The sequence below is a fragment of the Oncorhynchus masou genome, chromosome 32 (assembly GCF_036934945.1).
Source record: "Oncorhynchus masou masou isolate Uvic2021 chromosome 32, UVic_Omas_1.1, whole genome shotgun sequence".
Classification (NCBI taxonomy): Eukaryota; Metazoa; Chordata; class Actinopteri; order Salmoniformes; family Salmonidae; genus Oncorhynchus; species Oncorhynchus masou.
The window spans coordinates 19,391,944-19,419,723 of NC_088243.1; the positions used below are offsets into that span (position 1 = coordinate 19,391,944).

The following is a 27,780-nucleotide window of genomic DNA, read 5'->3' on the forward strand; positions in this document are numbered from 1 at the left end:
TTTCTCCCCAATTGGAATCGTGGAATCCAATTGGTAGTTAGTCTTGTTTCATCTCTGCAACTCGTGTATGGACTCGGGAGCGGCAAAGGTCGAGAGCCGTGCGTCATCCGAAACACGAGCCAACCAAGCCGCACTGCTTCTTGACATAATGCCCACTTAACCCGGAAGCCAGCCGCACCAATGTGTCGGAGGAAACACTGTACACCTGGCGACTTTGTCAGTGTGCACTGCGCCTGGCCCGCCACAGGCGTCGCTAGTGCGCGATGGGACAAAGACATCCCTGCCAGTCAAACCCTCCCCTAACCCGGACAACACTGGGCCAATTGTGCGCCGCCCCATGAGTCTCCCATTCGCAGCCAGCTGTGACAGAGACTGGACTCGAACCCAGAATCTCTAGTGGCACAGCTAGCACTGCGATGCTCGGGAGGCCCTAAAGCACTGTTTTTTTCCAATCACTGCTATGCTCATAATGTAGCTTCAGACTTTGAACATATCAAAATCGGTTCAATATTACACTACACTCATTCTGAGCAACTCCTAAAAGAGTTGCACAGGTTTTAGCGACAGTGAAGTAGCAAAGAATAACAGAATTCCCAAGACAAGTGTTGAGAGAGACAGAGACACTGAGGGAGAGACTAGAGAGCGAGACAGAGAGAGAGCTAGACAAAGGAAGACAGAGAGAGAGCGAGACAGAAACAGAAAGAGAGTGAGAGAGCATTCAGGGTAACTCACCTAGTGTGTGTGTGGCTGGGATGGCCCCACCCCTTCCTCCCTCTAGCGTTGCAACCCTGGAACGAATGCTCTCCACGGTGCCTCGTAGTGTTTCCACCTCCTCTCGGATGGTCCTCAGAGATCTCAGCTCCAGCTCCATCTCCAAAAGCTTCTCGGAGTGGGAACTCATCAAGTTCTACATGGAGAAAACGTCCACAAACACATACATACAGTTACACACACTTCATGTAGCCTAGGGGGTAGGTAGTCTAGCGGTTAAGAGCATTGGGACAGTAAGCTGAAAGAGCGTTGGGCCGACTAGCTGAAAAATCTGTCGATGTGCCCTTGAGCAAGGCACATAACCCTAATTGCTCCTGTAAGTCGCTCTGGATAAGAACGTCTGCTAAATGACTTCTAATGTAAGTTCCATACATGACAGGACTTTACCTCCAACTGAGAAATCAGTAAATGGGACTGTGGGACAAGACAAGTATTATTATGTATGTCAAAGACTAGTATTACATCTTTATTGAGAGGTTTTATATTGACAGTGTACAAAACATAAACACATGTTCTTTCCATGACAGAATGATCTCTTATTGATGTCACTTGTTAAGTCCACTTCAATCAGTGTAGATGAAGGGGAGGAAACAGGTTAAAGAAGGATTGTGCATGTGTGCCATTCAGAGGTTGAATGGGGAGAACAAAAAATTGAAGTGACTTTGAACGGGGTATGGTGGTAAGTGCCAGACGCACGGGTTTGACTGTATTGAGAACTGCAACGCTGCTGAGTTTTTCACATTCAACAGTTTCCTGTGTGTATCAAGAAGGGTCAACCACCCAAAGGACATCCAGCCAACTTGACAACTGTGTGAAGCATTGGAGTCAACATGGGTCAGCATCCCTGTGGAACGCTTTCGACACCTTGTAGAGTCCATGCCCCGACAAATTGAGCCTGTTCTGGTGGCCAAAAGGGGGTGCAACTCACATGTTTTGTACACTCAGTGTACTTCGACCTTTTCATTTACCTGCATGGTAGTGAGCTTCTGCTCCAGCTGTCTGTTATTCTCCCTCATCTCCTCGTACTGAGACTCTGTTTCAGACAGACGGCTGCTTAGGCCTGGCAGAACCTTGTACCGCTCCAGAAGCTCTCCTTTAACATCCTCCATCTAGATAGGTGGGAAACATTCTGTCTTAATACTGCTTTCATTACCCTGAACTACGTAACCATTCAGCCCTGTGATTAGTTGGTTGTTAACAAGTTAGTTGTGGTTGAATATTCAGATTAATTTCTCCCAAATTATTATTTTTGGGTATTTGTCAAAATACATTTTGTTAGAATGTGTTATTTGTAACATGTAAGAGCACATACTCAAATTTGTGATTAGATCATGAGTCAAAACAAGTATGACAGGTAATGCAGATAGATACAAGGCAACATATTTATACACTGTATGCCTTGCATATGGAATGAAATAGAAGTTGGTCATGATGCTGGTGAATTTTCATTATGTTGACTTTATACATTTTTCCTTTAATGGTACACAGGGCAAATTGTTCTAAAGAACAAAGTAGAGGTGATTACCTTGGCCTCAAGCGTAGTGTTCCTGGTTGCCATCAGCCGCAGGTGTTCAGAGGCAAAGCTTGATTCATGATCCCTCATGTCTTGGTTGAGACCCTACAGAGGAATATCAGGGAAAATATCATATCAGTAACATACCAGCTTAAAACTACTGTATGTTCTCTTAAATGCGTTGTAGTGCAGTGGGACAATAGCCAGACAACAGAGTAGAAGAGACATCATGAGGAGTTCATAGTGGCCATGATATTACAACTTATATTAAGCATATTATTATTAATACCACTTTTAACAATCATAGTAACATGAAGACTGACCTTGAAATTGCATCCAAAGCGGATAAAGGAGCAGGTGACATGAGCCTTGGGGCACACATGTTGATGACTTGTCAGCTGAGAGTAGAAACACATTTAGGTTCAATAATGTCCTTCTATACCAAGCATTTGCATTACAATGTGGTCTCAATTAAATGGGCAACCGTATCACAGCATCTATAACTATGTTACTCCATCTGATGGTAAGAGAAAAGATGCCCATACTGCCTTGCATGAATACATTTTATACTACAAACATTAAAATACACTCCTTACCTCGCTCCGTAAGATGGAGGGAAAAGTACAATGATTGGGGCAGGCCACCGGACATGAAGGACAAACGGTTTCTTTGTGTTTCTGAAAAATGTAAATAAGAACAAGAAATAAAAGTAACAAATAATTAAAGAGCAGACGAAAAATAACAATAGCGAGACTATATACAGGGGGTACCGGTACAGAGTCCATGTGGAGACTATATACAGGGGGTACCGGTACAGAGTCCATGTGGAGACTATATACAGGGGGTACCGGTACAGAGTCCATGTGGAGACTATATACAGGGGGTACCGGTACAGAGTCCATGTGGAGGCTATATACAGGGGGTACCGGTACAGAGTCCATGTGGAGACTATATACAGGGGGTACTGGTACAGAGTCCATGTGGAGACTATATACAGGGGGTACCGGTACAGAGTCCATGTGGAGACTATATACAGGGGGTACTGGTACAGAGTCCATGTGGAGACTATATACAGGGGGTACTGGTACAGAGTCCATGTGGAGGCTATATACAGGGGGTACCGGTACAGAGTCCATGTGGAGACTATATACAGGGGGTACCGGTACAGAGTCCATGTGGAGACTATATACAGGGGGTACCGGTACAGAGTCCATGTGGAGACTATATACAGGGGGTACCGGTACAGAGTCCATGTGGAGACTATATACAGGGGGTACTGGTACAGAGTCCATGTGGAGACTATATACAGGGGGTACCGGTACAGAGTCCATGTGGAGACTATATACAGGGGGTACTGGTACAGAGTCCATGTGGAGACTATATACAGGGGGTACTGGTACAGAGTCCATGTGGAGACTATATACAGGGGGTACTGGTACAGAGTCCATGTGGAGACTATATACAGGGGGTACTGGTACAGAGTCCATGTGGAGACTATATACAGGGGGTACTGGTACAGAGTCCATGTGGAGACTATATACAGGGGTACTGGTACAGAGTCCATGTGGAGACTATATATAGGGGTACTGGTACAGAGTCCATGTGGAGACTATATACAGGGGGTACTGGTACAGAGTCCATGTGGAGACTATATACAGGGGGTACTGGTACAGAGTCCATGTGGAGACTATATACAGGGGGTACCGGTACAGAGTCCATGTGGAGACTATATACAGGGGGTACTGGTACAGAGTCCATGTGGAGACTATATACAGGGGGTACCGGTACAGAGTCCATGTGGAGACTATATACAGGGGGTACCGGTACAGAGTCCATGTGGAGACTATATACAGGGGGTACCGGTACAGAATCCATGTGGAGACTATATACAGGGGGTACCGGTACAGAGTCCATGTGGAGACTATATACAGGGGGTACTGGTACAGAGTCCATGTGGAGGCTATATACAGGGGGTACCGGTACAGAGTCCATGTGGAGACTATATACAGGGGGTACCGGTACAGAGTCCATGTGGAGACTATATACAGGGGGTACCGGTACAGAGTCCATGTGGAGACTATATACAGGGGGTACTGGTACAGAGTCCATGTGGAGACTATATACAGGGGGTACCGGTACAGAGTCCATGTGGAGACTATATACAGGGGGTACTGGTACAGAGTCCATGTGGAGACTATATACAGGGGGTACTGGTACAGAGTCCATGTGGAGACTATATACAGGGGGTACTGGTACAGAGTCCATGTGGAGACTATATACAGGGGGTACCAGTACAGAGTCCATGTGGAGACTATATACAGGGGGTACTGGTACAGAGTCCATGTGGAGACTATATACAGGGGGTACTGGTACAGAGTCCATGTGGAGACTATATATAGGGGGTACTGGTACAGAGTCCATGTGGAGACTATATACAGGGGGTACTGGTACAGAGTCCATGTGGAGACTATATACAGGGGGTACCAGTACAGAGTCCATGTGCGGGGGCACCGGTTAGTCGAGGTAATATGTACATGTAGTTAAAATTATTAGAGTGACTATGCATGGATAATAAACAGAGAGTAGCAGCAGTGTAAAGGGGGGGAGGAATGCAAATAGTCTGGGTAGCCATTTGATTAGATGTTCAGGAGTCTTATGGCTTGGTAGTAAAAGTTGTTTAGAAGCCTCTTGGACCGAGACTTGGTGCTCCAATACCGCTTGATATGCGGTAGCAGATATTCAGTGTTGTTGTAGTCAGTGCTTAAAAGGCAATTCCACAACTTTTTAACTTAATTTCTTTATCTCCAGCACAATCCCAGTGTCTATATATGTGAAAACATAACATTTCTACATTTTGTATAAAAAAATATAAAGTAAAAAAGACCCGATGACGTCATCAAAGTTTAAACATTTTAAAAACAGTAATTTTCAAACACTGGGTGTTTCTCAAATAGCATAATTATGAAGTTAAACGTTTGCTGTGTGCATATCTTTTTCCGTCTATTGTTGCCTTTGTCCTGGCTGGAAGAAGGTTCAGTGAATGGGGAGGTGCAGCGTGAGGTAATACAGTAGGGGAGTGCAAGTGCTTCTCAAATGTAATGTTTTATGTGTTCTCCACACTCTCATCTTCACAAGAACGTACTCAAGAGAACGTTGTGGGAGAATGCACTCGGCACTTGGGAGTGTGGAGCACGGTAGTATGCATATTGAGAAACACCCTATGAGATTTGCGGTGACACATCCGGTATGGTGCTGGAGAAAATGAATATATGGTTGAAAAGTGTCGGAATTGCCCTTTAAGGTGGACTAAAATATGTGCCAGTACTAATTTTGGGTGCCCGTCACAATATTCTCTAAGAGGTACAGGTTTGGTGAGCACCGGCCCAACTCAAGTAGTTGTTCTAGTTACCTGTAATTCAGTCATGGCCATCTTGTGCATGCAGAATTCACAGGTGGTCTCTCTGTGTTTACATTTCCAACTCAAGTGCTCAGGAATGTCTTTGCGCATCATCTTCTCTTTGCACTTTCCTAAAGGGCATGGCACCTCAAAATACGGACACACATTCAAATGGTCCTGGGAAAAAAGGAGGAAAAGGAATCATAAGGATTTGGTGTAAAGAAAATGTAGCCTATTATGAAGTGCTATAAATAAGATCGCATTTGGGTTGTAGTCATTACAGTTTCAACAGGAAACGTTCAACCAATGTGACTGAAATCAACGAGAATTGTAGATAAACATTTTTCTAGAGTTTGAATAATGACTGTGCGTAACAATGGGACATTTTCAATTTCCCTGAGTCAGTCAGACACTTACCATGACCTGATGTAGACTCATCTGCTCCTTACAGCCATTCTTCTCACTCCTGCAGTACACTCTCAGAGCCATGATCTCTCTATGGCAGCACACATCACGGAAGATCTGACAGAAAACACAACGGCTACTGTGAGGAGACACGCTGTGATTATGTACGAGGCCATTTAGAAAGGGCATAGGGCTGTTTAGCATGGGTATCATAAGGATGATGACAGTGATGCAAATCATTCACATAGTCTTACCTTGTCTTTGAACAGAGGCTCCAGATCTGCTGGACATACTGGATTTGGTTTGCTGTAAAGACGACAAGACATTTAGGTACATTAATACGATGATGATTAACGAGGAGTGAGAAATCTATCATTATAAACTGGGTGGATCGAGCCCTGAATGCTGCTTGGCTGACAGCCGTGGTATATCAGGGTATGACAAAACATTTATTTTTACTGTTCTAGTTAAGTTGGTAACCAGTTTATAATAAAGAACAGCCCTTAGCTGTGGTATATTAGCCATATATCACACCCCCTTGGGCCTCATTGCTTAATTAACTAATGTCCAATCAAATCCTCCTTTTAGCAACATGTGGCAAATGACATCATTATTTCTCAATCATAATCATCACATGATCACTAAACAATAATGACAACCCCCATTACCAGAAGACAGCTGACATATCAAACACACTGACAAGAAGACGTTTGTAATTTCTCAACTATCATTTCCTCAATAAAAAACATGGCCCTTCACTCTCACACTCATCATGAAACTGAAATCTCTTGTCCTCAGGCCTCACCTTAGCTGCTCGGAGATGCAGGTTTCACAGAAGCGGTGTCCACATTCTGTCTGCCTGGGGTTGCAGAGCACTAGCCTGCAGGCCTCACAGCAGTATTTGGGCTCTGGGGTGGCTATGAAGTGGTCCCAGAAGCCCCCGTGCTGGGGTAAGAAGCCTGCCTCGGGGTCGCTGGGCCAGGGGCGCTGGGCCAGAGAGAGAGCAGCCAGGGAGGGAGAGCGATGCTGGAGGGGGATCTGCAGCTCCCGCACGTCCGCATTCCGCCCTGCTGACATGACCTGGCGAGGGCACGGACACACACACGCACGCACATGCATGCGCACGCGCGCACACAAACACACACACACACACACACACACACACACACACACACACACACACACAGAAAGACAGGAGGAAAGAGATGTTTAATTAAAATGCACCCGACAGTTACAACATACAGGACAAACACGAATTTCATAAAAAAGGAGTATAAAATCGTCTTATGTTACATGGTCTTGGAGTGGGACAATGGTGTTTGAGCTGAGGATGTGTGTGGTGAGTGTGTTAATGCTGAGCATTCACTGCCACATCAACAGCCCTGACTCTCAGGCCCAACCTTGGGAAACCCCTTCATAACAGACATAGTTAACTGGGGCTAATGTTATCTCTGCTCTGACTCGGGGGGGTAGCCTATTCTACATAAATGTGAAGTTGAAATTAAATAAGTTTACTAATATGGGTGACTGTTAAAAGGACTGTTGATGGCTACAATCAAACTACAGTAGAAGTAGTAGCTCAAAAGGATCAAAAACAACTGCGGTGGTGCACATTGTTATAAACGTATCATCCTATGTATTTATTGTTATTGCATCAATTCAGGCAATTTATCGCAATACGGCTTTTGTCCATATGGCCCTGCTCTAATGGAGGACAGGACAGCTTAATCTAAACTGACACAAGCCTTTATTATAGACTTGCCAACACATTATTCATATTCCGAGGGCAAGCAACACGAGGGCAAGCAATCTAGGCTTGTACATCCAACCCAAATCACAGCATACACCATCTAAAAGACAGCATCATCCACTGAACATCCAACCTCAAACTGATCAAAACATATGTAAGGTTCTACTAAATATTTAGCTGGTCTTCCATCATTGTCCTTTTGCCTTTTGGTAGGCCGTCATTGTCAATAAGAATTTGTTCTTAACTGACTTGCTTAGCTAAATAAAGGCTAAATAAATAAATAATAAATAAATAAACGTGGAACATTCTTCCAACTGTGCCTTCAGAAAGTAGTCAGACCCCTTTTTACCATATTTTGTTATGATACAGGCTAAAATGGATTAAATATATTATTTTCCTCATCCATCTACACACAATACCACATAATGACAAAGCAAAAACAGTTTTTTTTTTAAATTTGTGCAAATGTACTAAAAATAACAAACAGAAACACCGTATTCATATAAGTATTCAGACCCTTTGTAATAAGAATCAAAATTGAGTTCAGGTGCATTCTGTTTCCAATGATCATCCTTGAGATGTTTCTACAACTTAATTGGAGTCCACCTGTGGTAAATTCAATGGAATGGACATGATTTGGAAAGGCACACACCTGTCTATATAAGGTCTCACAGTTGACAGTGCATGTCAAAGCAAAAACCAAGACATGAGGTTGAAGAAATTGTCCGTAGAGCTCAGATACAGGATTGTGTAGAGGCACAGATCTGGGGAAGGGTACCAAAACATTTCTGTAGCATTGAAGGTCCCCAAGAACACAGTGGCCTCCATCATTCCTAAATGGAAGAAGTTTGGAACCACCAAGACTCTTACTAGAGCTGGCCGCCCGGTCAAACTGAGAAATCGGGGGAGAAGGGCCTTGGTCAAGGAGGTGACCACTCTGACAGAGCTCCAGAGTTTCTCTGTGGAGATGAGAGAACCTTCCAGAAGGACAACCATCTTTTCAGCACTCCACCACCCAGCCTTTATGGTAGTGGCCAGACAGAAACCACTCCTCATTAAAAAGGCACATGACAGCCCACTTGGAGTTTGCCAAAAGGCATCTAAAGACTCTCAGACCATGACAAACAAGGTTCTCTGGTCTGATGAAAGATTTAACTCTTTGGCCTGAATGCCAAGGGTCATTTCAGGAGGAAACCTGGCACCATCCCTACAGAGAAGCATGGTGGAGGCAGTGTCATGCTGTGGGTATGTTTTTCAGCAACAGGTACTGGGAGACAAGTCAGGATGGAGGGAAAGATGAACGGAGCTACGTACGGAGAGATCCTTCATGAAAACCTCCTCCAGAGCGCTCAGAACCTCACACTGGGGCAAAGGTTTATCTTCCAACAGGACAATGACCCTAAGTACACAGCCAAGACAACACAGGAGTGGCTTCGGGACAAGTGTCCGAATGTCCTTGAGTGGCCCAGCGAGAACACGGAATTGAACACAATCGAACATCTCTAGAAAAACCTGAAACCTGTGCGGCGATGCTCCGCATCCAACCTGACAGAGCTTGAGAGGATCTGCAGGGAAGAATGGGGGAAACACCCCAAATACAGGTGTGCCAAGTTTGTAGCATCATACCCAATAAGACAAGGCTGTAATCTCTGCCAAAGAAGCCTCAACAAAGTACTGGGTAAATGGTCTGAATACTTAAGTATATGTGATATTTCCGTTTGTATACATTTTCAAACATAAAAAAAAAAAAACATGTTTAAACCTGTCTTTGCTTTGTCATTATGGGGTATTGTGTGTAGGTTGATGAGGGGGGAAACTATTTAATCCATTTTAGAATAAGGCTGTAATAACATGTGGAAAAAGTAAAGGGGTCTGAACACATTCCGAATGCTCTGTATGTGGAACATTCTTCCATCATGCATGTGTATTGTTCAAAGGAAGAATTCCATGAAGCTATAGATGAACACGGACCTAATGACTGAACCTTCAGCTCTACATCCTGTCTCACATGGTTCAACTGGCTCATTCATACAAATGAAACAATTCAGATTCACACGAGTTAGAATATCAAGACTGGCCACTTCTACAGGTTTGCCTTCAATTTTCCCTCAATGTTGAAAGTACATCAGCCCATCATCACTGGATGAGCAAGTGGGTTAAGCCTAGGCTATTGGCTGACCAGTTCCTGTGGTTCTCAGGGGACTTCCTGGGATAGTGAAGGGGCTTTTCCACATGCTGCTTCACCGCTGTCTATCATCACTGACTTACTGACTGCACAAACACACACACACAGGTGTAGGCCTACACAAACCCTCGACCCAGCTGAATCGAAGCTGCCAGCAAAAGCTTGAAATGTAGATTGGCTAGGCTATATATCTAATCCAATGCATATAGTACAGTTGAGATCGTCTTGGGTACATTTGGGCTGGGAATGAGATTAATTAGGTCTCTCTTCCTCTACGGGAAATCGGTTTGATGAAGCGCAGAGTATTATGTATAAAAGGGTATTTCCCCTGTTAAATACACTCACTGATTTACATGAAGAATGAACAAGATCTTTTGAGAAATAGGCCCAATATTCTCATATTTAAACCTGGTCATATGCTTGATGTTGACAGGTCAAATTGTATGTAAGAATGACTGGATGGAGAAAAGTAGAGGGAAATTTGTTACATGTTATAGCTTCTCAAGTGCGATCATCTTCAAATCAAATCAAATGTTATTAGTCACATGCGCCGAATACAACAGGTGTAGACCTTACAGTGAAATGCTTACTTACAGGCCCTTAACCAACAATGCAGTTTAAAAAAATATGGATAATTAAAGAGCAGCAGTAAAATAACAATAGCGAGACTACATACAGGGGGTACCGATACAGAGTCAATGTGTGGGGGGCACAGATTAGTCGAGGTAATATGTACATGTGGGTAGAGTATTTAAAGTGACTATGACTATGCTTAGATGACAATAGAGAGTAGCAGTGGTGTAAAGGGGGGGGGGGGCAATGCAAATAGTCTGGGTAGCCATTTGATTAGGTGTTCAGGAGTCTTATGGCTTGGGGGTAGAAGCTGTTTAGAAGCCTTATATGGCCATGCAATGCACCAGCTATCTATTCTACAGACATTATTGGTACAGAGGTCAGTTTCTCCACTCCAATCATACAGATGTAACCAAGTCTTGAATGCTGCTAGAGTATCATGACATCACAAAAAAAAATGTAACATGTAGGGGAATTCTATGACTGACCTGTCATTGTACATGGGCAATTCCACAGTAACGGAATTACGCCGAGACTCACTTTTTTCACTTTAAAATGTATGAATAACAAAAACTATTGATTTCAATGTTAAACAAACAATACAAGTATATGCACAATGTCTACTTTGAATAACTTACATAGTAAATAATCATAGTGGAAAAACTGTGCAGATGCAAAGTTTGGTAACAGAATTACTGTAAAATGTTATTCTGTTACAAAACTTTGTATCTGCACAGTTCTTCATGTAAATATGTTTTTGTAAACTACTATTTCCACTGAACATTTTTCACTGTAATTTGAAGTCAATGTTTTGGCTTGGAATACATTTTGAAGTGAAAAATTTGAGTCTCAGCAGAATTCTGTTACATGGAATTGCCCACGTGTAATTCTATAGTCTGCCTTTAACCTGAAAGCAATAGAACATGTTTCAACTGTGTGAACAGACATCCAAACAGCTGAATCGGACGAGAATAGAGAATCATGCTTTTTCACAGTGATCTTAGATCTGGTCAATAAAAAAATCAGACAGATTCCTAAAAAAATATTTTCAATGTTTCATATGCATACAGGCATACTGTTTAGCATGATTCAAAGGCATTATTGACATATGTTAAGCATATAATTTTAATTTAGATACATTTATTTTGCAACCAATATTCACCCAATAGGCCAATACACCAACTGTGTACATTGTGTGAGCCTGTTCACCGTACTCAAATAATAATTTATGCAAATTACTTTGATGCACTGACGAGACAACTAATTTGTCATAACTGCAATGAATGTATTGCACATGCATTGGCGTAATACTGAATATATAATACAATGAGACATGTAAAGGTGATTATATAGAATAATCAATTTTTAGAATATTTTCACAATTGTTTAGATGGCTAAATCTCGTAGGCAATTCAGTACACCGAAATTGATATTTGAAATTACCTCATACCCCAATTCGAAGCCTCCCTAGCTCCCCGCTTTGGTACACCACTGTATGGCTACTCAACATGTTTTTACAAACATAGCTACATGCTGTGTTCCCACATTGTAACATGGACGATATTAACTTTCCTAGCTCGCAACAATACTTACATGAATCAGATCTGTAACGTTGACAAATGCAACGTCGTTTTTCAGGAGCTACAATGTTATAAATGGAGCTTCGGTGAATGGCACATTCATGAAGGCGAACACCACAAAGTAACCGCTTAACATGAAAACGACCGAACTCCGTTTTTAAAATAGGCAGCTAGAGTATTTTATCGGTAGCTGACATCGTAAAAACAATAAAGTAAATGTTTTTTTTTAATCGAGATGGGAACATAGCAAAATGGAGCCGCCGCTCATTCTTCTGGCTGTTGGTGTCTCAGTTGGAAAGCCCCCCTTCGGTATTTCTTCCCCAGGAAATCCCCGTCATGAAGAAAAAAAAATGTTGTCAGCCAGTGACAGGCAATGATGTTTAGTATCGGATTTCCTCTAGATGGCAGTGTCATCAACTGTGAACTGTACTACGGGAATTGCTGTCAGGCACAGAAATGTGCAATGGTCTGTACACTCGGTACCCATCACATACTATACGTGAAAAATGTCTTCCTATCCTAGTAAAAACATTTATAGTTGTGCTATCTGTTCTGAAACAATAGTTCATGATCCTTCTTCAGAAAAGGCATCATCCCTTGAACCGCTCATCACTCAAGGTTTTATATACACTTAGTGTACCAAACATTTGGAACACCTTCCTAACAGAGTTGACCTAAATATGACAAGTCGTGCTGAAAGACAGAACAAATGAGCCTGAGTGCCAACCAGTTTGTGCCATGTTGTGACTGACAATAAGCAATGGAGTTGGCAAGAGCAAACAGGTCTGGGACCAGGCTAAAAGCAAATAGCAGGAAAAGACAAAAGAGCATCTAGTGAAATCTTTTAAATGTCCCTATAAATCCTTCAAATTTATTTATGGTTAATTAATGAGCAAACAATACACAATGGTAAATGACAGCAATAAAATGTACACACATTAAAACCCCATCTCAGGCATTCACAATTATATATATAAAAAAAGTTTCAAAACAGTACGCTAAATCATGGTATCAGTACATTAAAAACAGTTGAATAGCACAGGCAGGTTGCTGCGAAAGGGACTAGGTTTGAACTGACAAATAACACATTTCAAACTCAATGTTTAAATTAAAATGTAAAAATTCTCTCATTCATCTACTTAACTTCTCATTCAACGGTCCTTTCAACTGAAAATCATTCATAACAAATTGTGTTCACCCGATTGTCCTGAGGTTACTAGTAAACTGAAAATGGACATCCTCACAATGTTTAACAGCTCCTATTTAAAGTTCCTTACATTAATTACAACAACTAATGCATTATTTATAAATATGCACTAGGATCACAGACAAAAGGTTAGGGAGGAAGAAGACAAATAGAAATGGTTGTGTAGTATCAACTTGCACTGGGTCTCAATATGAAATGTTCCTGTGGAAATGCCATCCTCTCAGTCTACGCCCTGTGTCGGGGTACAACTAGCCTGACTCACTATCTCCAACATTGCCATGGTATTTATTGGGGTGTTTTTTCTTTATGTCTGCCTGGTGTACAAAGACATCTTCGTCAAGCACACAGAATGACAGGATAGTAATCCACAGGGTCATTTCATAATGAGACCTATTGTGATTAAATACTACACAACCAAAACCAGTCTTTACAAAGTAAAGAGGGTTACAAGAAGGATAAAAATGAAAAATGTGTATTGTGGTCTCGATCACAGGGATCATCTGTAATGTTGAGTGACAGGGTAAGAGAGGCCAGATACAAAAACAAGTTCAATTTGATACAGAAGTTTTCCTTCTCACCAAGGTGACAAAAACAGTGATGGGATAAAGTGCAGTCAGATAATCCGGGTTACTTTGACTGTCAGACCGGCTGAAGAATGGCGCTTGAGTTAATTGGTGGGCAGCTGCAAAACATTCTTGAATTGGGGAAGAGGTAACAGGAATGACCTTCTTGAAGAAGCACACACAGACAGGATGTAACCTGTGCAGATTAATCATCGCCTCTTCAGCACAAAAGTAAAATCTCAGAGGGAGGAGTTCCGCCAACAGAACAATCCAAGATGGCCGAACACTCAGGATGCCAGAGGTTGTTTTGCCGCCACTGGCGATGATTCCTGTAAAGGGACAATGGGGAGTATTTGCAATTAATACATCTGGCAAATCAAACTGAAATTAAAGACTGGAGTTCTTTGTAAATCCCTCTGAATTACTATACTGGTGCAAATAAAAAGGGGACCACTAAGATAGTAGGGCACAGTGCAAATTGTGTCTCATTTCATACTGAGATTGATAACTGAGTTTAGCCAATTAAATAATTTACATAAAAAGAAAAAAAAGAAATCCATCATGGAATGCAATTAAATGAGTCAGTCACAGACCTCTTTTTGATCCTCTGGCACCACAGGGGTGGTGGCTTCATCCTCAGTAGAAGATATGTCCATTTTCTCCTCCTCTCCTCCCTTGGCTGCTCCCTCCATCCCGTGCTCAGCCTCCCATTCCTGCAGCACCTCATCCAGGTTGAAGCGTCGGCGGTAGTTAACAAAAAAGTTCTTCACCTGCACCACTGACTTGTTGCCAATCACGTCCGAGATAGCCTGGAAGTCCCGCCCATATTTTCTGATGGCTGGAAGATGTTACAATGGAGGGAACAAACATTTTAGACAAATGTAGATTATGTGCCATGCCCCCCTAGCAAAACAACTGAAGATGGAATTCTTTATACCATGACTTTTCACATAAGCCCCATTTCAGTTGGTTACATTTTATTTCTACCTCCTCCCTTTCTCTAATCCCTACACATCTGTTGCAATTGCAATCAATTACCTTGTACAGCAAGCAGTTGCTCCTCTGTTGTCCAGCGAGTGTTGAACTTCTGGGTCACCTGAGACATGAATGGTCATGTTATCACTGGCACACAAACATGACATACACCACAGGTCATAATGAGTTAAAAGCAGGGGTTGGAACCAGTTCAGGGAACAGAACAGAAAACCGCAAAAATAAAATAAAATGTTTTTCTAGGAACAGAATTGGGAACGAAAGTGATCTATACTGTTCCGGACCATAACCGCTTTTTAAAAGCATGGGAACTAGTTAGTAACGTTCTCACACGTTCCGGGCATTTGTTTTCAGTCCCACAAAAAAAATGTGCAACAAAGCAACTACGCAAAGTCCTCACTGTCACTCAAATGTATTTCAGCATCTGCATGCCACCTGAAAATCTCTGCCAGTGTGTTTGAGCGTATTCAGAAATTAGGGAGAGATTTTTTACTATAGAAGAAGGGATTAACTTTTTCAATGCTAGTTAAGGATACTATTTATACTGAACAAAAATGCAACATGTAAAGTGTAAGGAAATATGTTTCATGAGCTGAAATAAAAGATCCCAGAAATATTACATATTCACAAAAAGCTTATTTCTTTCATATTGTGTGAACAAATTAGTTTACATCACTGTTTGTGAGCATTTCTCCTTTGCCAAAATAATCCATCCACCTGACAGCTATAGCATATCAAGAAGCTGATTAAAGCATGATCATTACACAGGTGAATCTTGTGTTGGGGACAATAAAAGGCCACTAAAATGTGCAGATTTGTCACAACACAATGCCCCAGATGTCTCAAGTTGAAGCGTGCAATTGGCATGCTGACTGCAGAAATGTCCACCAGAGCTGTTGCCAGATCATTTAAATGTTAATTTCTCTACCATAACCCACCTTTAACGTTGTTTAAGAGAATTTGGCAGTACGTTCAACGGGCCTCACAACCATGTGTAACCACGCCAACCCAGAATCTCCACATCCAGCTTCTTCACCTGCAGGATAAACAGACCAGCCACCCAGATATCTCATGAAACGGTGGGTTTGCACATCTGAAGTATTTCTGCACAAACTGTCAGAAACCATCTCAGGGAAGATCTGTGTGCTCCTCATCCTCACCAGGGTCTTGACCAGACTGCAGTTCGGTGTCGTAACCAATTTCAGTGGGCAAATCTCACCTTCGATTGCCACTGGCATGCTGGAAAGGTGTGCTCTTCACGGATGAATGCCGGTTTCAATTGTACCGGGCAGGTGGCAGACAGCATGTATGGCGTTGTGTGGGCGAGCGGTTTGCTGATGTCAACTTTGTGAACAGTTCCTCGTGGTGGAGGTAGGATTATAGTATGGGCAGACATAATCTACAGACAAACAAAATTGCATTTTATCAATACCAATTTGAATGCTCAGAGATACTGGGAAGAGATTCCGAGGACCATTGTCGTGCCATTCAGCCACCGCCATCACCTCATGTTTCAGCATGATAACGCACAGCTCCATGTCACAAGGATCTGTACACAATTCCTGGAAGCTGAAAATGTCCCAGTTCTTCCATGGCCTGCATACTCAGACGTGTCATCCATTGAGCATGTTGGCGATGCTCTGGATCAATGTGTAAGACAGTATGTTCCAGTTTCCGCCACAATCCAGCAACTTTGCACAGCTATTGAAGAGTGGGACTACATTCCACAGGCCACAATCAACAGCCTAATCAACTCTATGCAAAAGAGATATGTCGTACTTCATGAGGCAAATGGAGGTCACACCCGATACTGACTGGTTTTCTGATCCACGCCCCAGCCCTTTTTTTAAAAAGGTATCTGTGCCAGATGTTTCTTTATTCCCAGTCATTAGGGAATAATGAATTTATTTCAATTGACTGTCTTCCTTCCTTACATGAACTGTAACTCAGTAAAATGTTGCATTTATTTTTCTTCAGTTCACTATGTTTTATTAACTACAAAATGGTAAAATGTGTTTTTAATTTTAATTCTGGTGCCACTCTACATTCACGAGCCTGTTAGCTAGCTCTGGTACAACGTTAAGCCAAATCTCGGAAGTTCAAAGACATTCAAGCTTGTTCATAGAAACCGTTCCTCCATAGGTATAATTCTGTGAATCTTAATTCAGATAATGTATGTCATAACAAGATGCCCAGGGCATCAAACCAACTTCATCTCTCGCTCTTTCCCTACTCAAAAAAATTCAGTCACTGCATAGTAAGCTGCTCTATCCACACTGATTAGTGAAAGAATTTAAAATATGGAGCCAAATGTTTTTAAAAAACAATTTGAAGTTTAAAAAGGAACTATAGATATAGATTTTTAGTTCAAGCCTGTTCAGAACTTCAGCGAAACAAAATGTTTTTGTTCAGAACGGAACGATTGGAAAATAATTTTTGTTCCAACCCCTGGTTACAAGCCACAAGAGTAACATTCATTCTATGGAGAAAGAGACCAAATTAGATGGTCAGAACTCCAGGTAAGCAATAGCTTTACCTCAGGTACTCTGAAGTGGTCCACTCCCACATCAAGCTTGTCCTTCAGAGCACTGTTATTCTGTTTGATGCTCTGGATCTAGAAAAGGGATAAAACTCATTCAGGAAACATTTCTAGGTTAACTCAATTCTCACCCGGACACAGGAGAATACTGAAGATACTTTAGGTCCTGTTATTAATTTTCACACAAATCTCCCATTAACATCAATACATGATTGATGCAAAACTTACTCTCAACAGAGAAGAAAATCCTAGCACAGAGAAGATTAATGTATTGATGTTAAGACTAACACTAACCTGCCGTTTGATGGCAACCAGCTCCATGTCGATTTGCCTCAGCACACCGACTGCAGCAGGGGGGCTGGTGGACATAGCAGCTACGTCTCCCTGACTCAGGTGCATTCCTTTAGGAGGCTTCTTTTTAGCACGATGCTGGTTCTTCCCTGGAGGACCCTGGGGTTCTTTCTTGACTTGAGTCAGCTTCTCTGCCATACTAGTATTCGGCTAGACGTAAAGGAATACATTTGGGTTAAAATGGCCAAAGTATCAAAACTAGGGAGAATTTAACATGATTTATGTATATTTCTATTCAAATGGTAATGACAATATTTAGAAGCTACCCTCTGTACCACTGGTACTGGTTTTATCTCCTGTTTTTCAGGTGCAGCACCCAGCTGAAACAGAAAATCTACATGTTAGTTGGTTCAATAAAACAGCATCTATTTTGTGTATTAAGTTACAAGAGCCTCTGAACAGACCCACCTCTTTCTTCTCGTCCTTATTTGGTTCGTACACTACATCCCTTGGAGTGTTACCATTGGTCTCCTCAGCCTCATTCTCACTAAAAAGACAAAGCAAAATATTTATACATAGAAAAATGTATTCTTGGCCTGACTTTCCAAGATTACAATATGTTTTTCTAACCAATTTAAGTTTTTAAAAGGAAGAGAGAATGTGGTTCATGCATTTTAAACAAAAGCACACACTTTTCATACCTCTCTTCTCGTTCCCTCTTCTGCTTGCGTGCATGGCGATCCATGACACTGGTTTTGCTCCGTGTCTTCTTCCAGGAGTAGTAAAATCTAACTAAGCTGGCAATGGACTTGTCAGGCAACTAGCACAAAAAGACTTTATCAATCAAGGAAAACACATTTTTCTACACGATTTGTTGTTTAGAGACATCACACAATGGGCACCCCAAATTAGTATTTAGTGTCTCATGTGCCATGGTCAACTATGTGTTACAATGTTTGTCAGTGAAGTAGTCGGTTTTATACAGATTTAAAAATAATAATATTTAAAAAAAAATGTTTAGTCTCTTACCATCTGCTGTATACGGTGGAAAGTTTTTCCGTGGAAGCTAAAACCCTGTTCAAACAGGACCTTGTCCTCCACTGACCACTCATCTGGGAAAGGTGTGAAGTTGGGCAAATCTGCCAGGGACTTCTCAATGTTGTGCTTGTGCCAAAAAAGCATCCCCAGTGCCTGCTCCATGTTGTACCCATGCTTCTCTTTGGTAATTGCAATGTATTCATCCACTGTAAAAAAAAAATAAAAAATACATAAAAAAATAGTATTTTGTGCCTTCAATAAGTATATACTATACCCCTTGACTTATTCCACATTGCGTTGTGTTACAGCCGGAATTAAAAATGGATGACATGCATTTATTTTCTCACCCGTCTACACACAATACCCTCTAATGACAAAGTTAAAACATGTTTTATACATTATTGCAAATGTATTGAACATTAAATACAGAAATCTAATTTAAATAAGTATTCACACCGAGTCAATACTTTGTGGAAGCAGTGATTATAGCTGTGAGTCTTTCTGGGTAAGTTTCTAAAAGCTTTCCACACCTGGAATGTGCAACATTTGCACATTATTAGTATTATTGTTTAGTTTTTTATTCAAGCTTGCCATAGAGTTTTGACTTAAATCTACCTCGGCCATTCAGGAACAGTCACTGTCTTCTTGGTAAACAACTCCATTAAAGATTTGGCCTTGTGTTTCAGGTTACTGTCCTGCTAAAAAGGTTAATGCATTTCCTAATGTCTGGTGGAAAGCAGACTGAACCATGCTTTCCTCTAGAATTTTGCCTGTGCTTAGTTCCATTCCATTTATTTATTTTGGGGGTTACAAGCATACCCATAAAATGATGCAGCCACAGCTATGCTTGGAAATATGGAGAGTGGTACTCAGTAACATGTTATATTGGATTTGCCCCCGAACACTTTGTATTCAGGACAATGTTTTGCAGTATTACTTTAGTACCTTATTGCAAACAGGACGCATGTTTCGTAATACTTTTTAATTTACAGGCAGCCTTCTTTTTACTCTTTCAATTAGGTTATTATTGTGGAGTAACTACAATGTTGTTGATCCATCCTCAGTTTTCTCCTATCTGTTTTAAAGTCACCATTGGCCTCATAGTAAAATCCCTGAGCGTATTCCTTCCTCTCTAGCAACAGTTCAGAAGGATGCCTGTATCTTTGTAGTGACTGGGTATATTGATGCAGTACACCATCCAATATGTAATTAATAACTTCACCAAGCTCAAAGGGATATTCAAAATGTGTTTTTTTTGGCAGTTTTTTGGGGGGTTTTACATGCTCAAATAAAATGAAAAATCAAATTAAAATGTATTTGGCGTATGTGAGAAATACAACAGGTGTAGACTTTACCGTGAAATGGTTACTTTGCCAACAATGCAGGGTTAGAAAGCTCCTGATCAATCAATTGTGCCATTTTGCATATTTTTTAACTGTGGATTTAAAAACATTTTGGGGTTGGTTTCATGTTTCTACCATAATTTCCTATGACTGAAAAGAGCTTCTGGACATCAGAACAGCTATCACTAACCTCTATTTGGGTGAGGACTTCTACTTCAATGAGTCAGAGGTGAAGAACATATTGATTATACAAGACCCAAATCCCAGACTCCCTCTGAGAAGGAGGCGGTGGCGGCGCTTATAGAGACAGACGTGCGGGATACCTGAAGGGACGTCTGCGAGTGGATAAACCGCCTACCCTCTGTTCTATTGACAAACATGTAATCACTGGAGAATAAACTGGACAGGCTCCGTTAGAGATGATCCTATCAACATGATCTAAAGAAACTGTAATAACCTATTTTTCCAAGAGTCATGGCTGAACAAGGACGTGGATTTTTTTTAAAAAATCTAGCAGGACCGACCAGCAGTTTTGGGAATGCTCAGGTGAGGGAGTGTCTCTTTGTAAACAGCTGGTGCTCAACCTCTAATACTAGGGAAGTCTTGAGGTTCTACTTGCCTGAGTTAGAATACCGTATTTTATTTTTACCTTTATTTAACTAGGCAAGTAAGTTAAGAACCAATTCTTATTTTTGATGACGGCCTAAGAACAGTGGGTTAACTGCCTGTTCAGGATCAGAACGACAGATTTGTACGTTGTCGGCTCGGGGATTTGAACTTACAACCTACCGGTTACTAGTCCAACGCTCTAACCACTGGGCCACCCTGCCGCCCTTATGATAAGCTGTAGACTATAATATTCACCAAGAGAGTTTCTATTATTCCTAGCTGTCTTTACCACCACAAACCGATGCTGGCACTAAGACTGCACTCAACAAGCTGTAAAGGGCCATACACAAACAAGAAAATGCTCACGCATGTGGCGCTCCTAGTAGCTGGTTAACGCAGGAGAACTGAAATACGTTTTATCTAAGTTCTACCAGCATGCCACCTGTGCAACTACAGGCAAAAAGAAATTGAGTTCACCTTTATTCCACACACAGACACATGCACAAAGCTCTCCCTCCATTTGGAAAATCTGACCATAACTATCCTCCTGATTGCTGCTTACAAGCAAAAACTAAAATACAGAAGTGGTCCAATGAAGCTGATGCTAAGCTACAGGACTGTTTCGCTAGCACAGACTGGAATATGTTCCGGGACTTTTCCCATGGCATTGTTAGCCACATCAGTTACCGGCTTCATTAATAAGTGCATCGATGACGTCGTCCCCACAGGGAATGTATGTACAGTGCATTCGGAAAGTTTAAAATGTATTAAAAATGGTTCCCCTCCCCCATCAATCCACAAACAATACCCCATAATGACAAAGCAAAAACAGGTCTAGAAATGTTAGCAAATGTATCAAATAAATTAAATATCACATTTACATATGTATTCAGAACTTTTGCTTTGTTGAAGCAGCTCTGGCAGCGATTACTGACGAGTCTTCTTGGGTATGAAGCTACAAGCTTGGCACACCTGTATTTGGGGAGCGTCGCCCATTCTTCTCTACAGATCCTCTCATGCTCTGCCAGGTTGGATAGGGAGAGTCTCTGCACAGCTATTTTCAGGTCTTTCCAGAGATGTTTGATCAGGATCAAGTCCAGGCTGTGGGTTGGCCACTCAAGGACATTCAGAGAGTTGTCCTGAAGCCACTCCTGCATTTTCTTGGCTGTGTGCTTAGGGTTGTTGTCCTGCTGGAAGGTGAACCTAGTCTGAGGTCCTGAGCACTCTGGAGCAGGTTTTCATCAACGATCTCTCTGTACTTTGCTCTGCTCATCCTTCCCTCGATCCTGACAAGTCTCCCAGTCCCTGCAGCTGAAGAACATCCACACAGCATGATGCTGCCACCACCATGCATCACCATAGGGATGGTGCCAGGTTTCTTCCAGTCATGACACTTGGCATTCAGGCCAAAGAGTTCAATCTTGTTTCTCATGGTCAGAGTACTTTAGGTGCCTTTTGACAAACTCCAAACGGGCTGTCATGAGCCTTTTACTGAGGAGTGGATTCAGTCTGGCCACTCAACCATAAAGGTCTGATTGGTGGAGTGCTGCAGAGATGGTTGTCTTTCTGGAAGGTTCTCCCATCTCCACAGAGGAAATCTGGAGCTTACAAACTTCTTCCATTTAAGAATTATGCAGGGCACTGTGTTCTTGGAGACCAATGTCGCAGACATTTTTTGGCACCCTTCCCCAGATCTGTGCCTCGACACAATCAAGGCTCAGTGCTCTACAGAAGATTCCTTCGACCTCATGGCTTGTTCTTTTTGCGTTGACATGCACTGTCAACCGTGGGACCTTATATAAACAGGTGTGTGCCTTTCCAAATGATGTACAAACAATTCGATTTACATCAGGTGGACACCAATCAAGTTGTAGAAACATCTCAAGGATGATCAATGGAAACAGGATGCACCTACTCAATGTCAAGTCTCATAGCAAAAGGGATACTTACCTTTTTATAACTTTGCAAACATTTCTAAAAACTTGTTTTCACTTTGTGATTATGGGGTATTGTGTGTAGATTGTTGAGGAATCCATTTAAGAATAAGGCATTAACGTACTGTAACAAAAATGTGGAAAAAGGTAATACTTTCCAAAGGCACTGATACATAAATTCAGCAAAAAAATAAACTTTTCCAGGACCCTGTCCTTCAAAGATATTTGGATTTTTACGAATTAACTTCACAGATCTTCATTGTAAAGGGTTTAAACACTTGTTTCCCATGCTTGTTCAATGAACCATAAACAATTAATGAACATGCACCTGTGGAACTATTGTTAGGACACTAACAGCTTACAGACGGTAGGCAATTAAGGTCACAGTTATGAAAACTTAGGACACTAAAGAGGCCTTTCTAATGACTGAAAAACACCAAAAGAAAGATTCCCGGGATCCCGGCTCATCTACGTGAACGTAACTTAGGCATGCTGCAAGGAGGCATGAGGAATGCAGATGTGGCCAGAGCAATAAATTGCAATGTGAATACTGGGAGTCGCCTAAGACAGCGCTACAGGGAGACAGGACAGGACGGACAGCTGATCGTCCTCACAGTGGTACATCCGAACATCACACCTGCTGGACAGGATGGCAACAACAACTGCCCCGAGTTACACCAGGAACACATAATCCCTCCATCAGTATTCAGACTGTCCACAATAGGCTCAGAGAGGCTGGACTGAGGGCTTGTAGGCCTGTTGTAAGGCAGGTCCTCACCAGACATCACCTATGGGCACAAACCCACCGTCACTGGACCACGAGTCATGGTTTTGTCTCACCGAAGGTGATGGTCAGATTCCCGTTTATCTTCGAAGGAATTAGCGTTACACCAAGGCCTGTACTCTGGAGCGGGATCGATTTGGAGGTGGAGGATCCGTCATGGTCTGGGGCGATGTGTCACAGCATCATCGGACTGAGCTTGTTGTCATTGCAGGCAATCTCAAAACTGTGCGTTACAGGGAAGACATCCTCCTCCCTCATGTGGTACCCTTCCTGCAGGCTCATCCTGACATGACCCTCCAGCATGAAAATGCCACCAGCCATACGGCTCGTTCTCTGCGTGATTTCCTACAGGACAGGAATGTCAAGTGTTCTGCCATGGCCAGCAATGACGGTTGAATCTGTGTTCGAAACTCACTGCTCGACTGAGGGCCCTTACAGATAATTGTATGTGTGTGGTACATATAATAGGTAGTCAATCAAGAATCATGTTAAACACTATTATGTATTGCACACAGTCCATGTAACTGTGGCTTCTTAACCAAATGTTGCATCCTGAACTTATTTAAGCTTAATTAACATACACTACATGACCAAAAGTATATGGACACCGGCTCATTTAACATCTCATTGCAAAATCATGGGCATTAACGTGGAGTTGGTCCCCCCTTTGCAGATTCCACTCTTCTGGGAAGGCTTTCCACTAGATTTTGGAACATTGTTGCTGGATTTGCATCCATTCAGCCACAAGAGCATTAGTGAGGTCGGGCGATTAGGCCAGGCTCGCAGTCGGCATTCCAATTCATCCCAAAGGTGTCCAATGGGGTTCAGGTCAGGGCTCTGTGCAAGTCAGTCAAGTTCTTCCACACCGATCTCAACAAACCATTTCTTTATGGTTTGGTTTATGGTTTCCTCGGTTTGTGCACAGGGGCATTGTCATGGTGAAACAGGAAAGCCACCCCCCCCCCAACTGTTGGCACAAAGTTGGAAGCACAGAATTGTCTAGAATGTCATTGTATGCAGTAGCATTAAGATTCCCCTTCACTGGAACTAAAGGGTCTAGTCCTAACCATGAAAAAAAGCCTGAGACCATTATTCTTCCTCCACCAAACTTTACAGTTGGCACTATGCATTGGGGTAGGTAGCATCTGTCGGACTGCCAGCTGGTGAAGCGTGATTCATCAGTCCAGAGAATGCATTTCCACTGCTCCAGAGTCCAATGGCGGTGAGCTTTACACCACTCCAGCTGACGCTTGGCATTGCATTAAGTGATCTTAAGCTTGTGTGCGGCAACCGAGGACAGACAATTTTTACTTGCTATAGCACTCGGCTGTCCCATTCTGTGTGTGGCCTACCACTTTGCAGCTAAGCAGTTGTAACTCCTAGACGTTTCCACTTAACAGCACTTACAGTTGACCGGGGCATCTCTAGCAGGGCAGAAATTTGAGGAACTGACTTGTTGCAAAGGTGGCAGCCTATGACAGTGCCAAGTTAAGTCACTGAGCTATTCAGTAAGGCCATTCTACTGCCAGTGTTTGTCTATGGAGATTGCATGGCTGTGTGCTCAATTTGAAATGCCTGTCAGCAACGGGTGTTGCTGAAAAAGCCGAATCCAAAATGTGGAAAAAGTCAAGGGCACACACAGAGAGACAAAAGACTGGAATAACACTCATCTACCCATTTCTGCTATTATTGTATAGTTAAATCATTAAGATAATCTTTGCTTCAGGTAAACTTCAGATTTGTAAAAGCAACTATTTTACATTTAGTATATAATGAGAAAATGGCTTGAATGCCCCTTACATTTAGCTTCGGCCAGGTTCCGACTGGGGATCCACACCCGCATGCCCAAGTTGTCCCTCTCCTCGGCCACTTTGGCAATCTCTGACATAGGGGAATAATGGGATTAAATGATTACTAATGGCTTCATTACTCTTAAACTACTCTGCATTTATTTCAAAAAAAATAAAAAAATGAAACTGGTGAAATTGGCATCACAAGCCAATCAATCATCTCACGGAGAGATAATTTATACAATTTAAAACAAATATGGACCATGAGCAGTCAGGACTTACAATCATAAAGTAAAAGCTGCTACACAATCAATTTAATAATGCTTCATTCTTTGATGGGTAGCAATCATATCTAAACAATATTTCTCTCTCTCAATAAATAATAATGGTCGTTCACCCAACAATTAGGGCCTAGCTACGACTGGTGTAAAATAAACTTTTTAAATTAGCCATCTCATCTCAAACATTTTTTAATTCTGCAGCTAAAAATGCTGAAATATATTGGATATATTTTAACATCAGTGATTGAGTTGTGTTGTTAAATCCATTCAAACATTAAAGAAAATGTAGCCATGTACAGGAGTTGGAATGTCAGAAGAATCAAGATTAGCAGTAACAAGCCAGTTTAGTCAAGGTTCGTGGAATAGGTGAGTAAAAAGGTTCGTGGAATCTACAACCAGGAATTGTTCGAGGCTATCACGTCTGGTAACGTGTTCTAGCTTTACGACTGTCTGAACGGTAAAATGACTCACCTGGATCATAGTCTGGCACAAGAGCTTGATACTGAGTCCCAACTCTCATACCACCACTACCTGAACATGAAATAAAAACAGGATTAACATTTTGAATCAGTGTACGATTGTATGAAGTAGTTTAGTGTGACCGAGGCTACCACTGTCGTGTTGACCTACCATGCTCATCATCACTGGAACAGCCCGAACTTCCTTCTTCCCATGAATTGTTGCTATTTCCATTTGTAGAAAAACTTTTGTTTGGATTATTCACTGCATTCCTACCCCTTCTTTTCCCAGACATTTCTGAACCACTCTTTTCCATCATTGCAGGCATTTTTTAAATGGAGAAAGCGCAACAAAACTATTTGAATTTCGGCTAGCTACTGTCTGGCTATCGTCAGCAGCACCTTGCTAGCTAGCGAACAAAGTAACGTTCGCGAGTTGGCTAGCTAAACTGCTGGCTAGCTGGACGAAACTATGATGACCAACTGATTAAATTGGTCAACTAACCAGCTAAAGACTGCTTTATTATTAAATTATTTCAGATAGCTAGCTTGCTCCAAAAAGCTGTTGTGTGGTTCTCTTGAATATTAACCAGCCACCCAGAAAGCTAGCTAACAAGAAATACCCAAGTTAGCGAGGGGTGCTTCACTGCTAGCTTGCTACTACTTGGATAAAAGTTGCGGTTGCAACTAGCAAGCTTGATTTTTGAAATACATTAGCATAGCTACGTGGCTTTAACACCAGCATTTGTCGACTATATTCTACAGACTTTGACTAGTTAGCTGGCTACTTTTGTCCATTATAGTCGTTACTAAGAGGTGTCGAGAATCTTGCCAGGTTGGTCGGTTGCTCGTTCACACTCCACGGGGTCTTGATAGAGTGCACGACTGCATCAAATGGAACTCCGAATTTTTCAAGCCTTGCCCTGAAGAGAGACCCCTCAAACTAATGATGAGGACCAATTCTCTTCTTACCTGGAAACTAGAGGCTACAATTAATTAAGTAATTATTTAATTGGGAAGGTACGCAACTAAACAAAATTAGTTCTGCAAATACAGCCAATGTATGGAATTAATAATAATCCAAGGCTATTTAAAATAATCTCACTGAAAACAGTGAATAAATTAATCAAATCATATGAATTTCAGTCCTTTCATTTTATTTTAAAGGACTGCATTTATTTTCGTTTTTGTTTATATGCCAGAGACCAAATTATGCTTAAACCTATATTAGCTCATTAACCTCAATCTGTCATGAGCCCCTGGTCCCCATCCTCAGAAGCCCTATAAAGGAGCAATGTTTTGCATTCACATTGTCACAATCAAGCTACTTCTGGTCTCCTTGAAAAGGGTACTCTAAAATAGTATGTGCATGTATTCATAGCAATGTGGCAATGCAGTTGCAAACTATGCCCTCCAAAAATATCTCGCCAGGGAAGTCAAACAATATTTGGGGAGCTCAATAGCCTACTTGAGCTAGACTCATATCTTGCTAAATGGGGGTCCTCCCATAGGTATAGGAAATACTTTCTATAGGCAAATCTTTTACCTGATATTCATTTATCTCTTCTTTTTTTTACTTCACTGGCCAAGTACTTCTGGAAGGCACTGTATCTGTGCAGATACATGAATAAGATACAAAATGTGTTTTGTTTTATTTCCTCTGCTCTTATGCCTTTTCCATTGCTATTCCTACACAGATGTGGTGATAACAGATTGTGATGTATTTCATTCTCCACTTAACATTAATTTAATCAAAAACTAAACCATCATGCTTCT

At 41.8% G+C, this 27,780-nt stretch overlaps 2 protein-coding genes across 5 annotated transcripts in view; both read right to left on the reverse strand.

Moving 5' to 3' along the window:
- The window catches only part of LOC135525670 (TNF receptor-associated factor 3-like), a 13,631-nt gene extending 1,159 nt beyond the window's left edge, over positions 1 to 12,472 (reverse strand). The window contains exons 1-10 of one of the 2 annotated variants that reach the window (XM_064953433.1): positions 12,188 to 12,472; positions 6,892 to 7,166; positions 6,341 to 6,392; positions 6,099 to 6,203; positions 5,694 to 5,858; positions 2,881 to 2,961; positions 2,608 to 2,682; positions 2,297 to 2,389; positions 1,740 to 1,880; positions 733 to 907 (exon numbers count right to left, since the gene is read on the reverse strand). In XM_064953433.1, the coding sequence (XP_064809505.1) occupies positions 733 to 907; positions 1,740 to 1,880; positions 2,297 to 2,389; positions 2,608 to 2,682; positions 2,881 to 2,961; positions 5,694 to 5,858; positions 6,099 to 6,203; positions 6,341 to 6,392; positions 6,892 to 7,163 (1,159 nt within the window). In that variant the 5' untranslated portion in view covers positions 7,164 to 7,166; positions 12,188 to 12,472. Of the gene's footprint in view, positions 1 to 732; positions 908 to 1,739; positions 1,881 to 2,296; positions 2,390 to 2,607; positions 2,683 to 2,880; positions 2,962 to 5,693; positions 5,859 to 6,098; positions 6,204 to 6,340; positions 6,393 to 6,891; positions 11,294 to 12,187 lie in introns of those variants that run through there. The other variant, XM_064953432.1, reaches the window with a different exon arrangement.
- A 544-nt stretch (positions 12,473 to 13,016) lies between these two features.
- LOC135525673 (REST corepressor 1-like) lies at positions 13,017 to 27,321 on the reverse strand. 3 transcript variants are annotated; one of them, XM_064953439.1, is made up of 12 exons: positions 26,173 to 27,321; positions 26,018 to 26,073; positions 25,276 to 25,356; positions 18,797 to 19,011; positions 18,460 to 18,587; positions 18,236 to 18,314; positions 18,103 to 18,147; positions 17,771 to 17,977; positions 17,474 to 17,551; positions 14,983 to 15,040; positions 14,538 to 14,782; positions 13,017 to 14,273 (listed from the first exon to the last, which is right to left on the reverse strand). In XM_064953439.1, exons 1-12 carry the CDS (start codon positions 26,331 to 26,333, stop codon positions 14,232 to 14,234), a joined length of 1,395 nt encoding a protein of 464 aa, XP_064809511.1. In that variant the 5' UTR covers positions 26,334 to 27,321; the 3' UTR covers positions 13,017 to 14,231. The 3 variants fall into 3 exon arrangements, with proteins under 3 accessions (XP_064809511.1, XP_064809508.1, XP_064809509.1); XM_064953436.1 differs by having other exon boundaries at positions 18,094 to 18,147; positions 26,173 to 27,319; XM_064953437.1 differs by having other exon boundaries at positions 18,094 to 18,147; positions 18,469 to 18,587; positions 26,173 to 27,316.
- Positions 27,322 to 27,780: the final 459 nt, after the last annotated feature.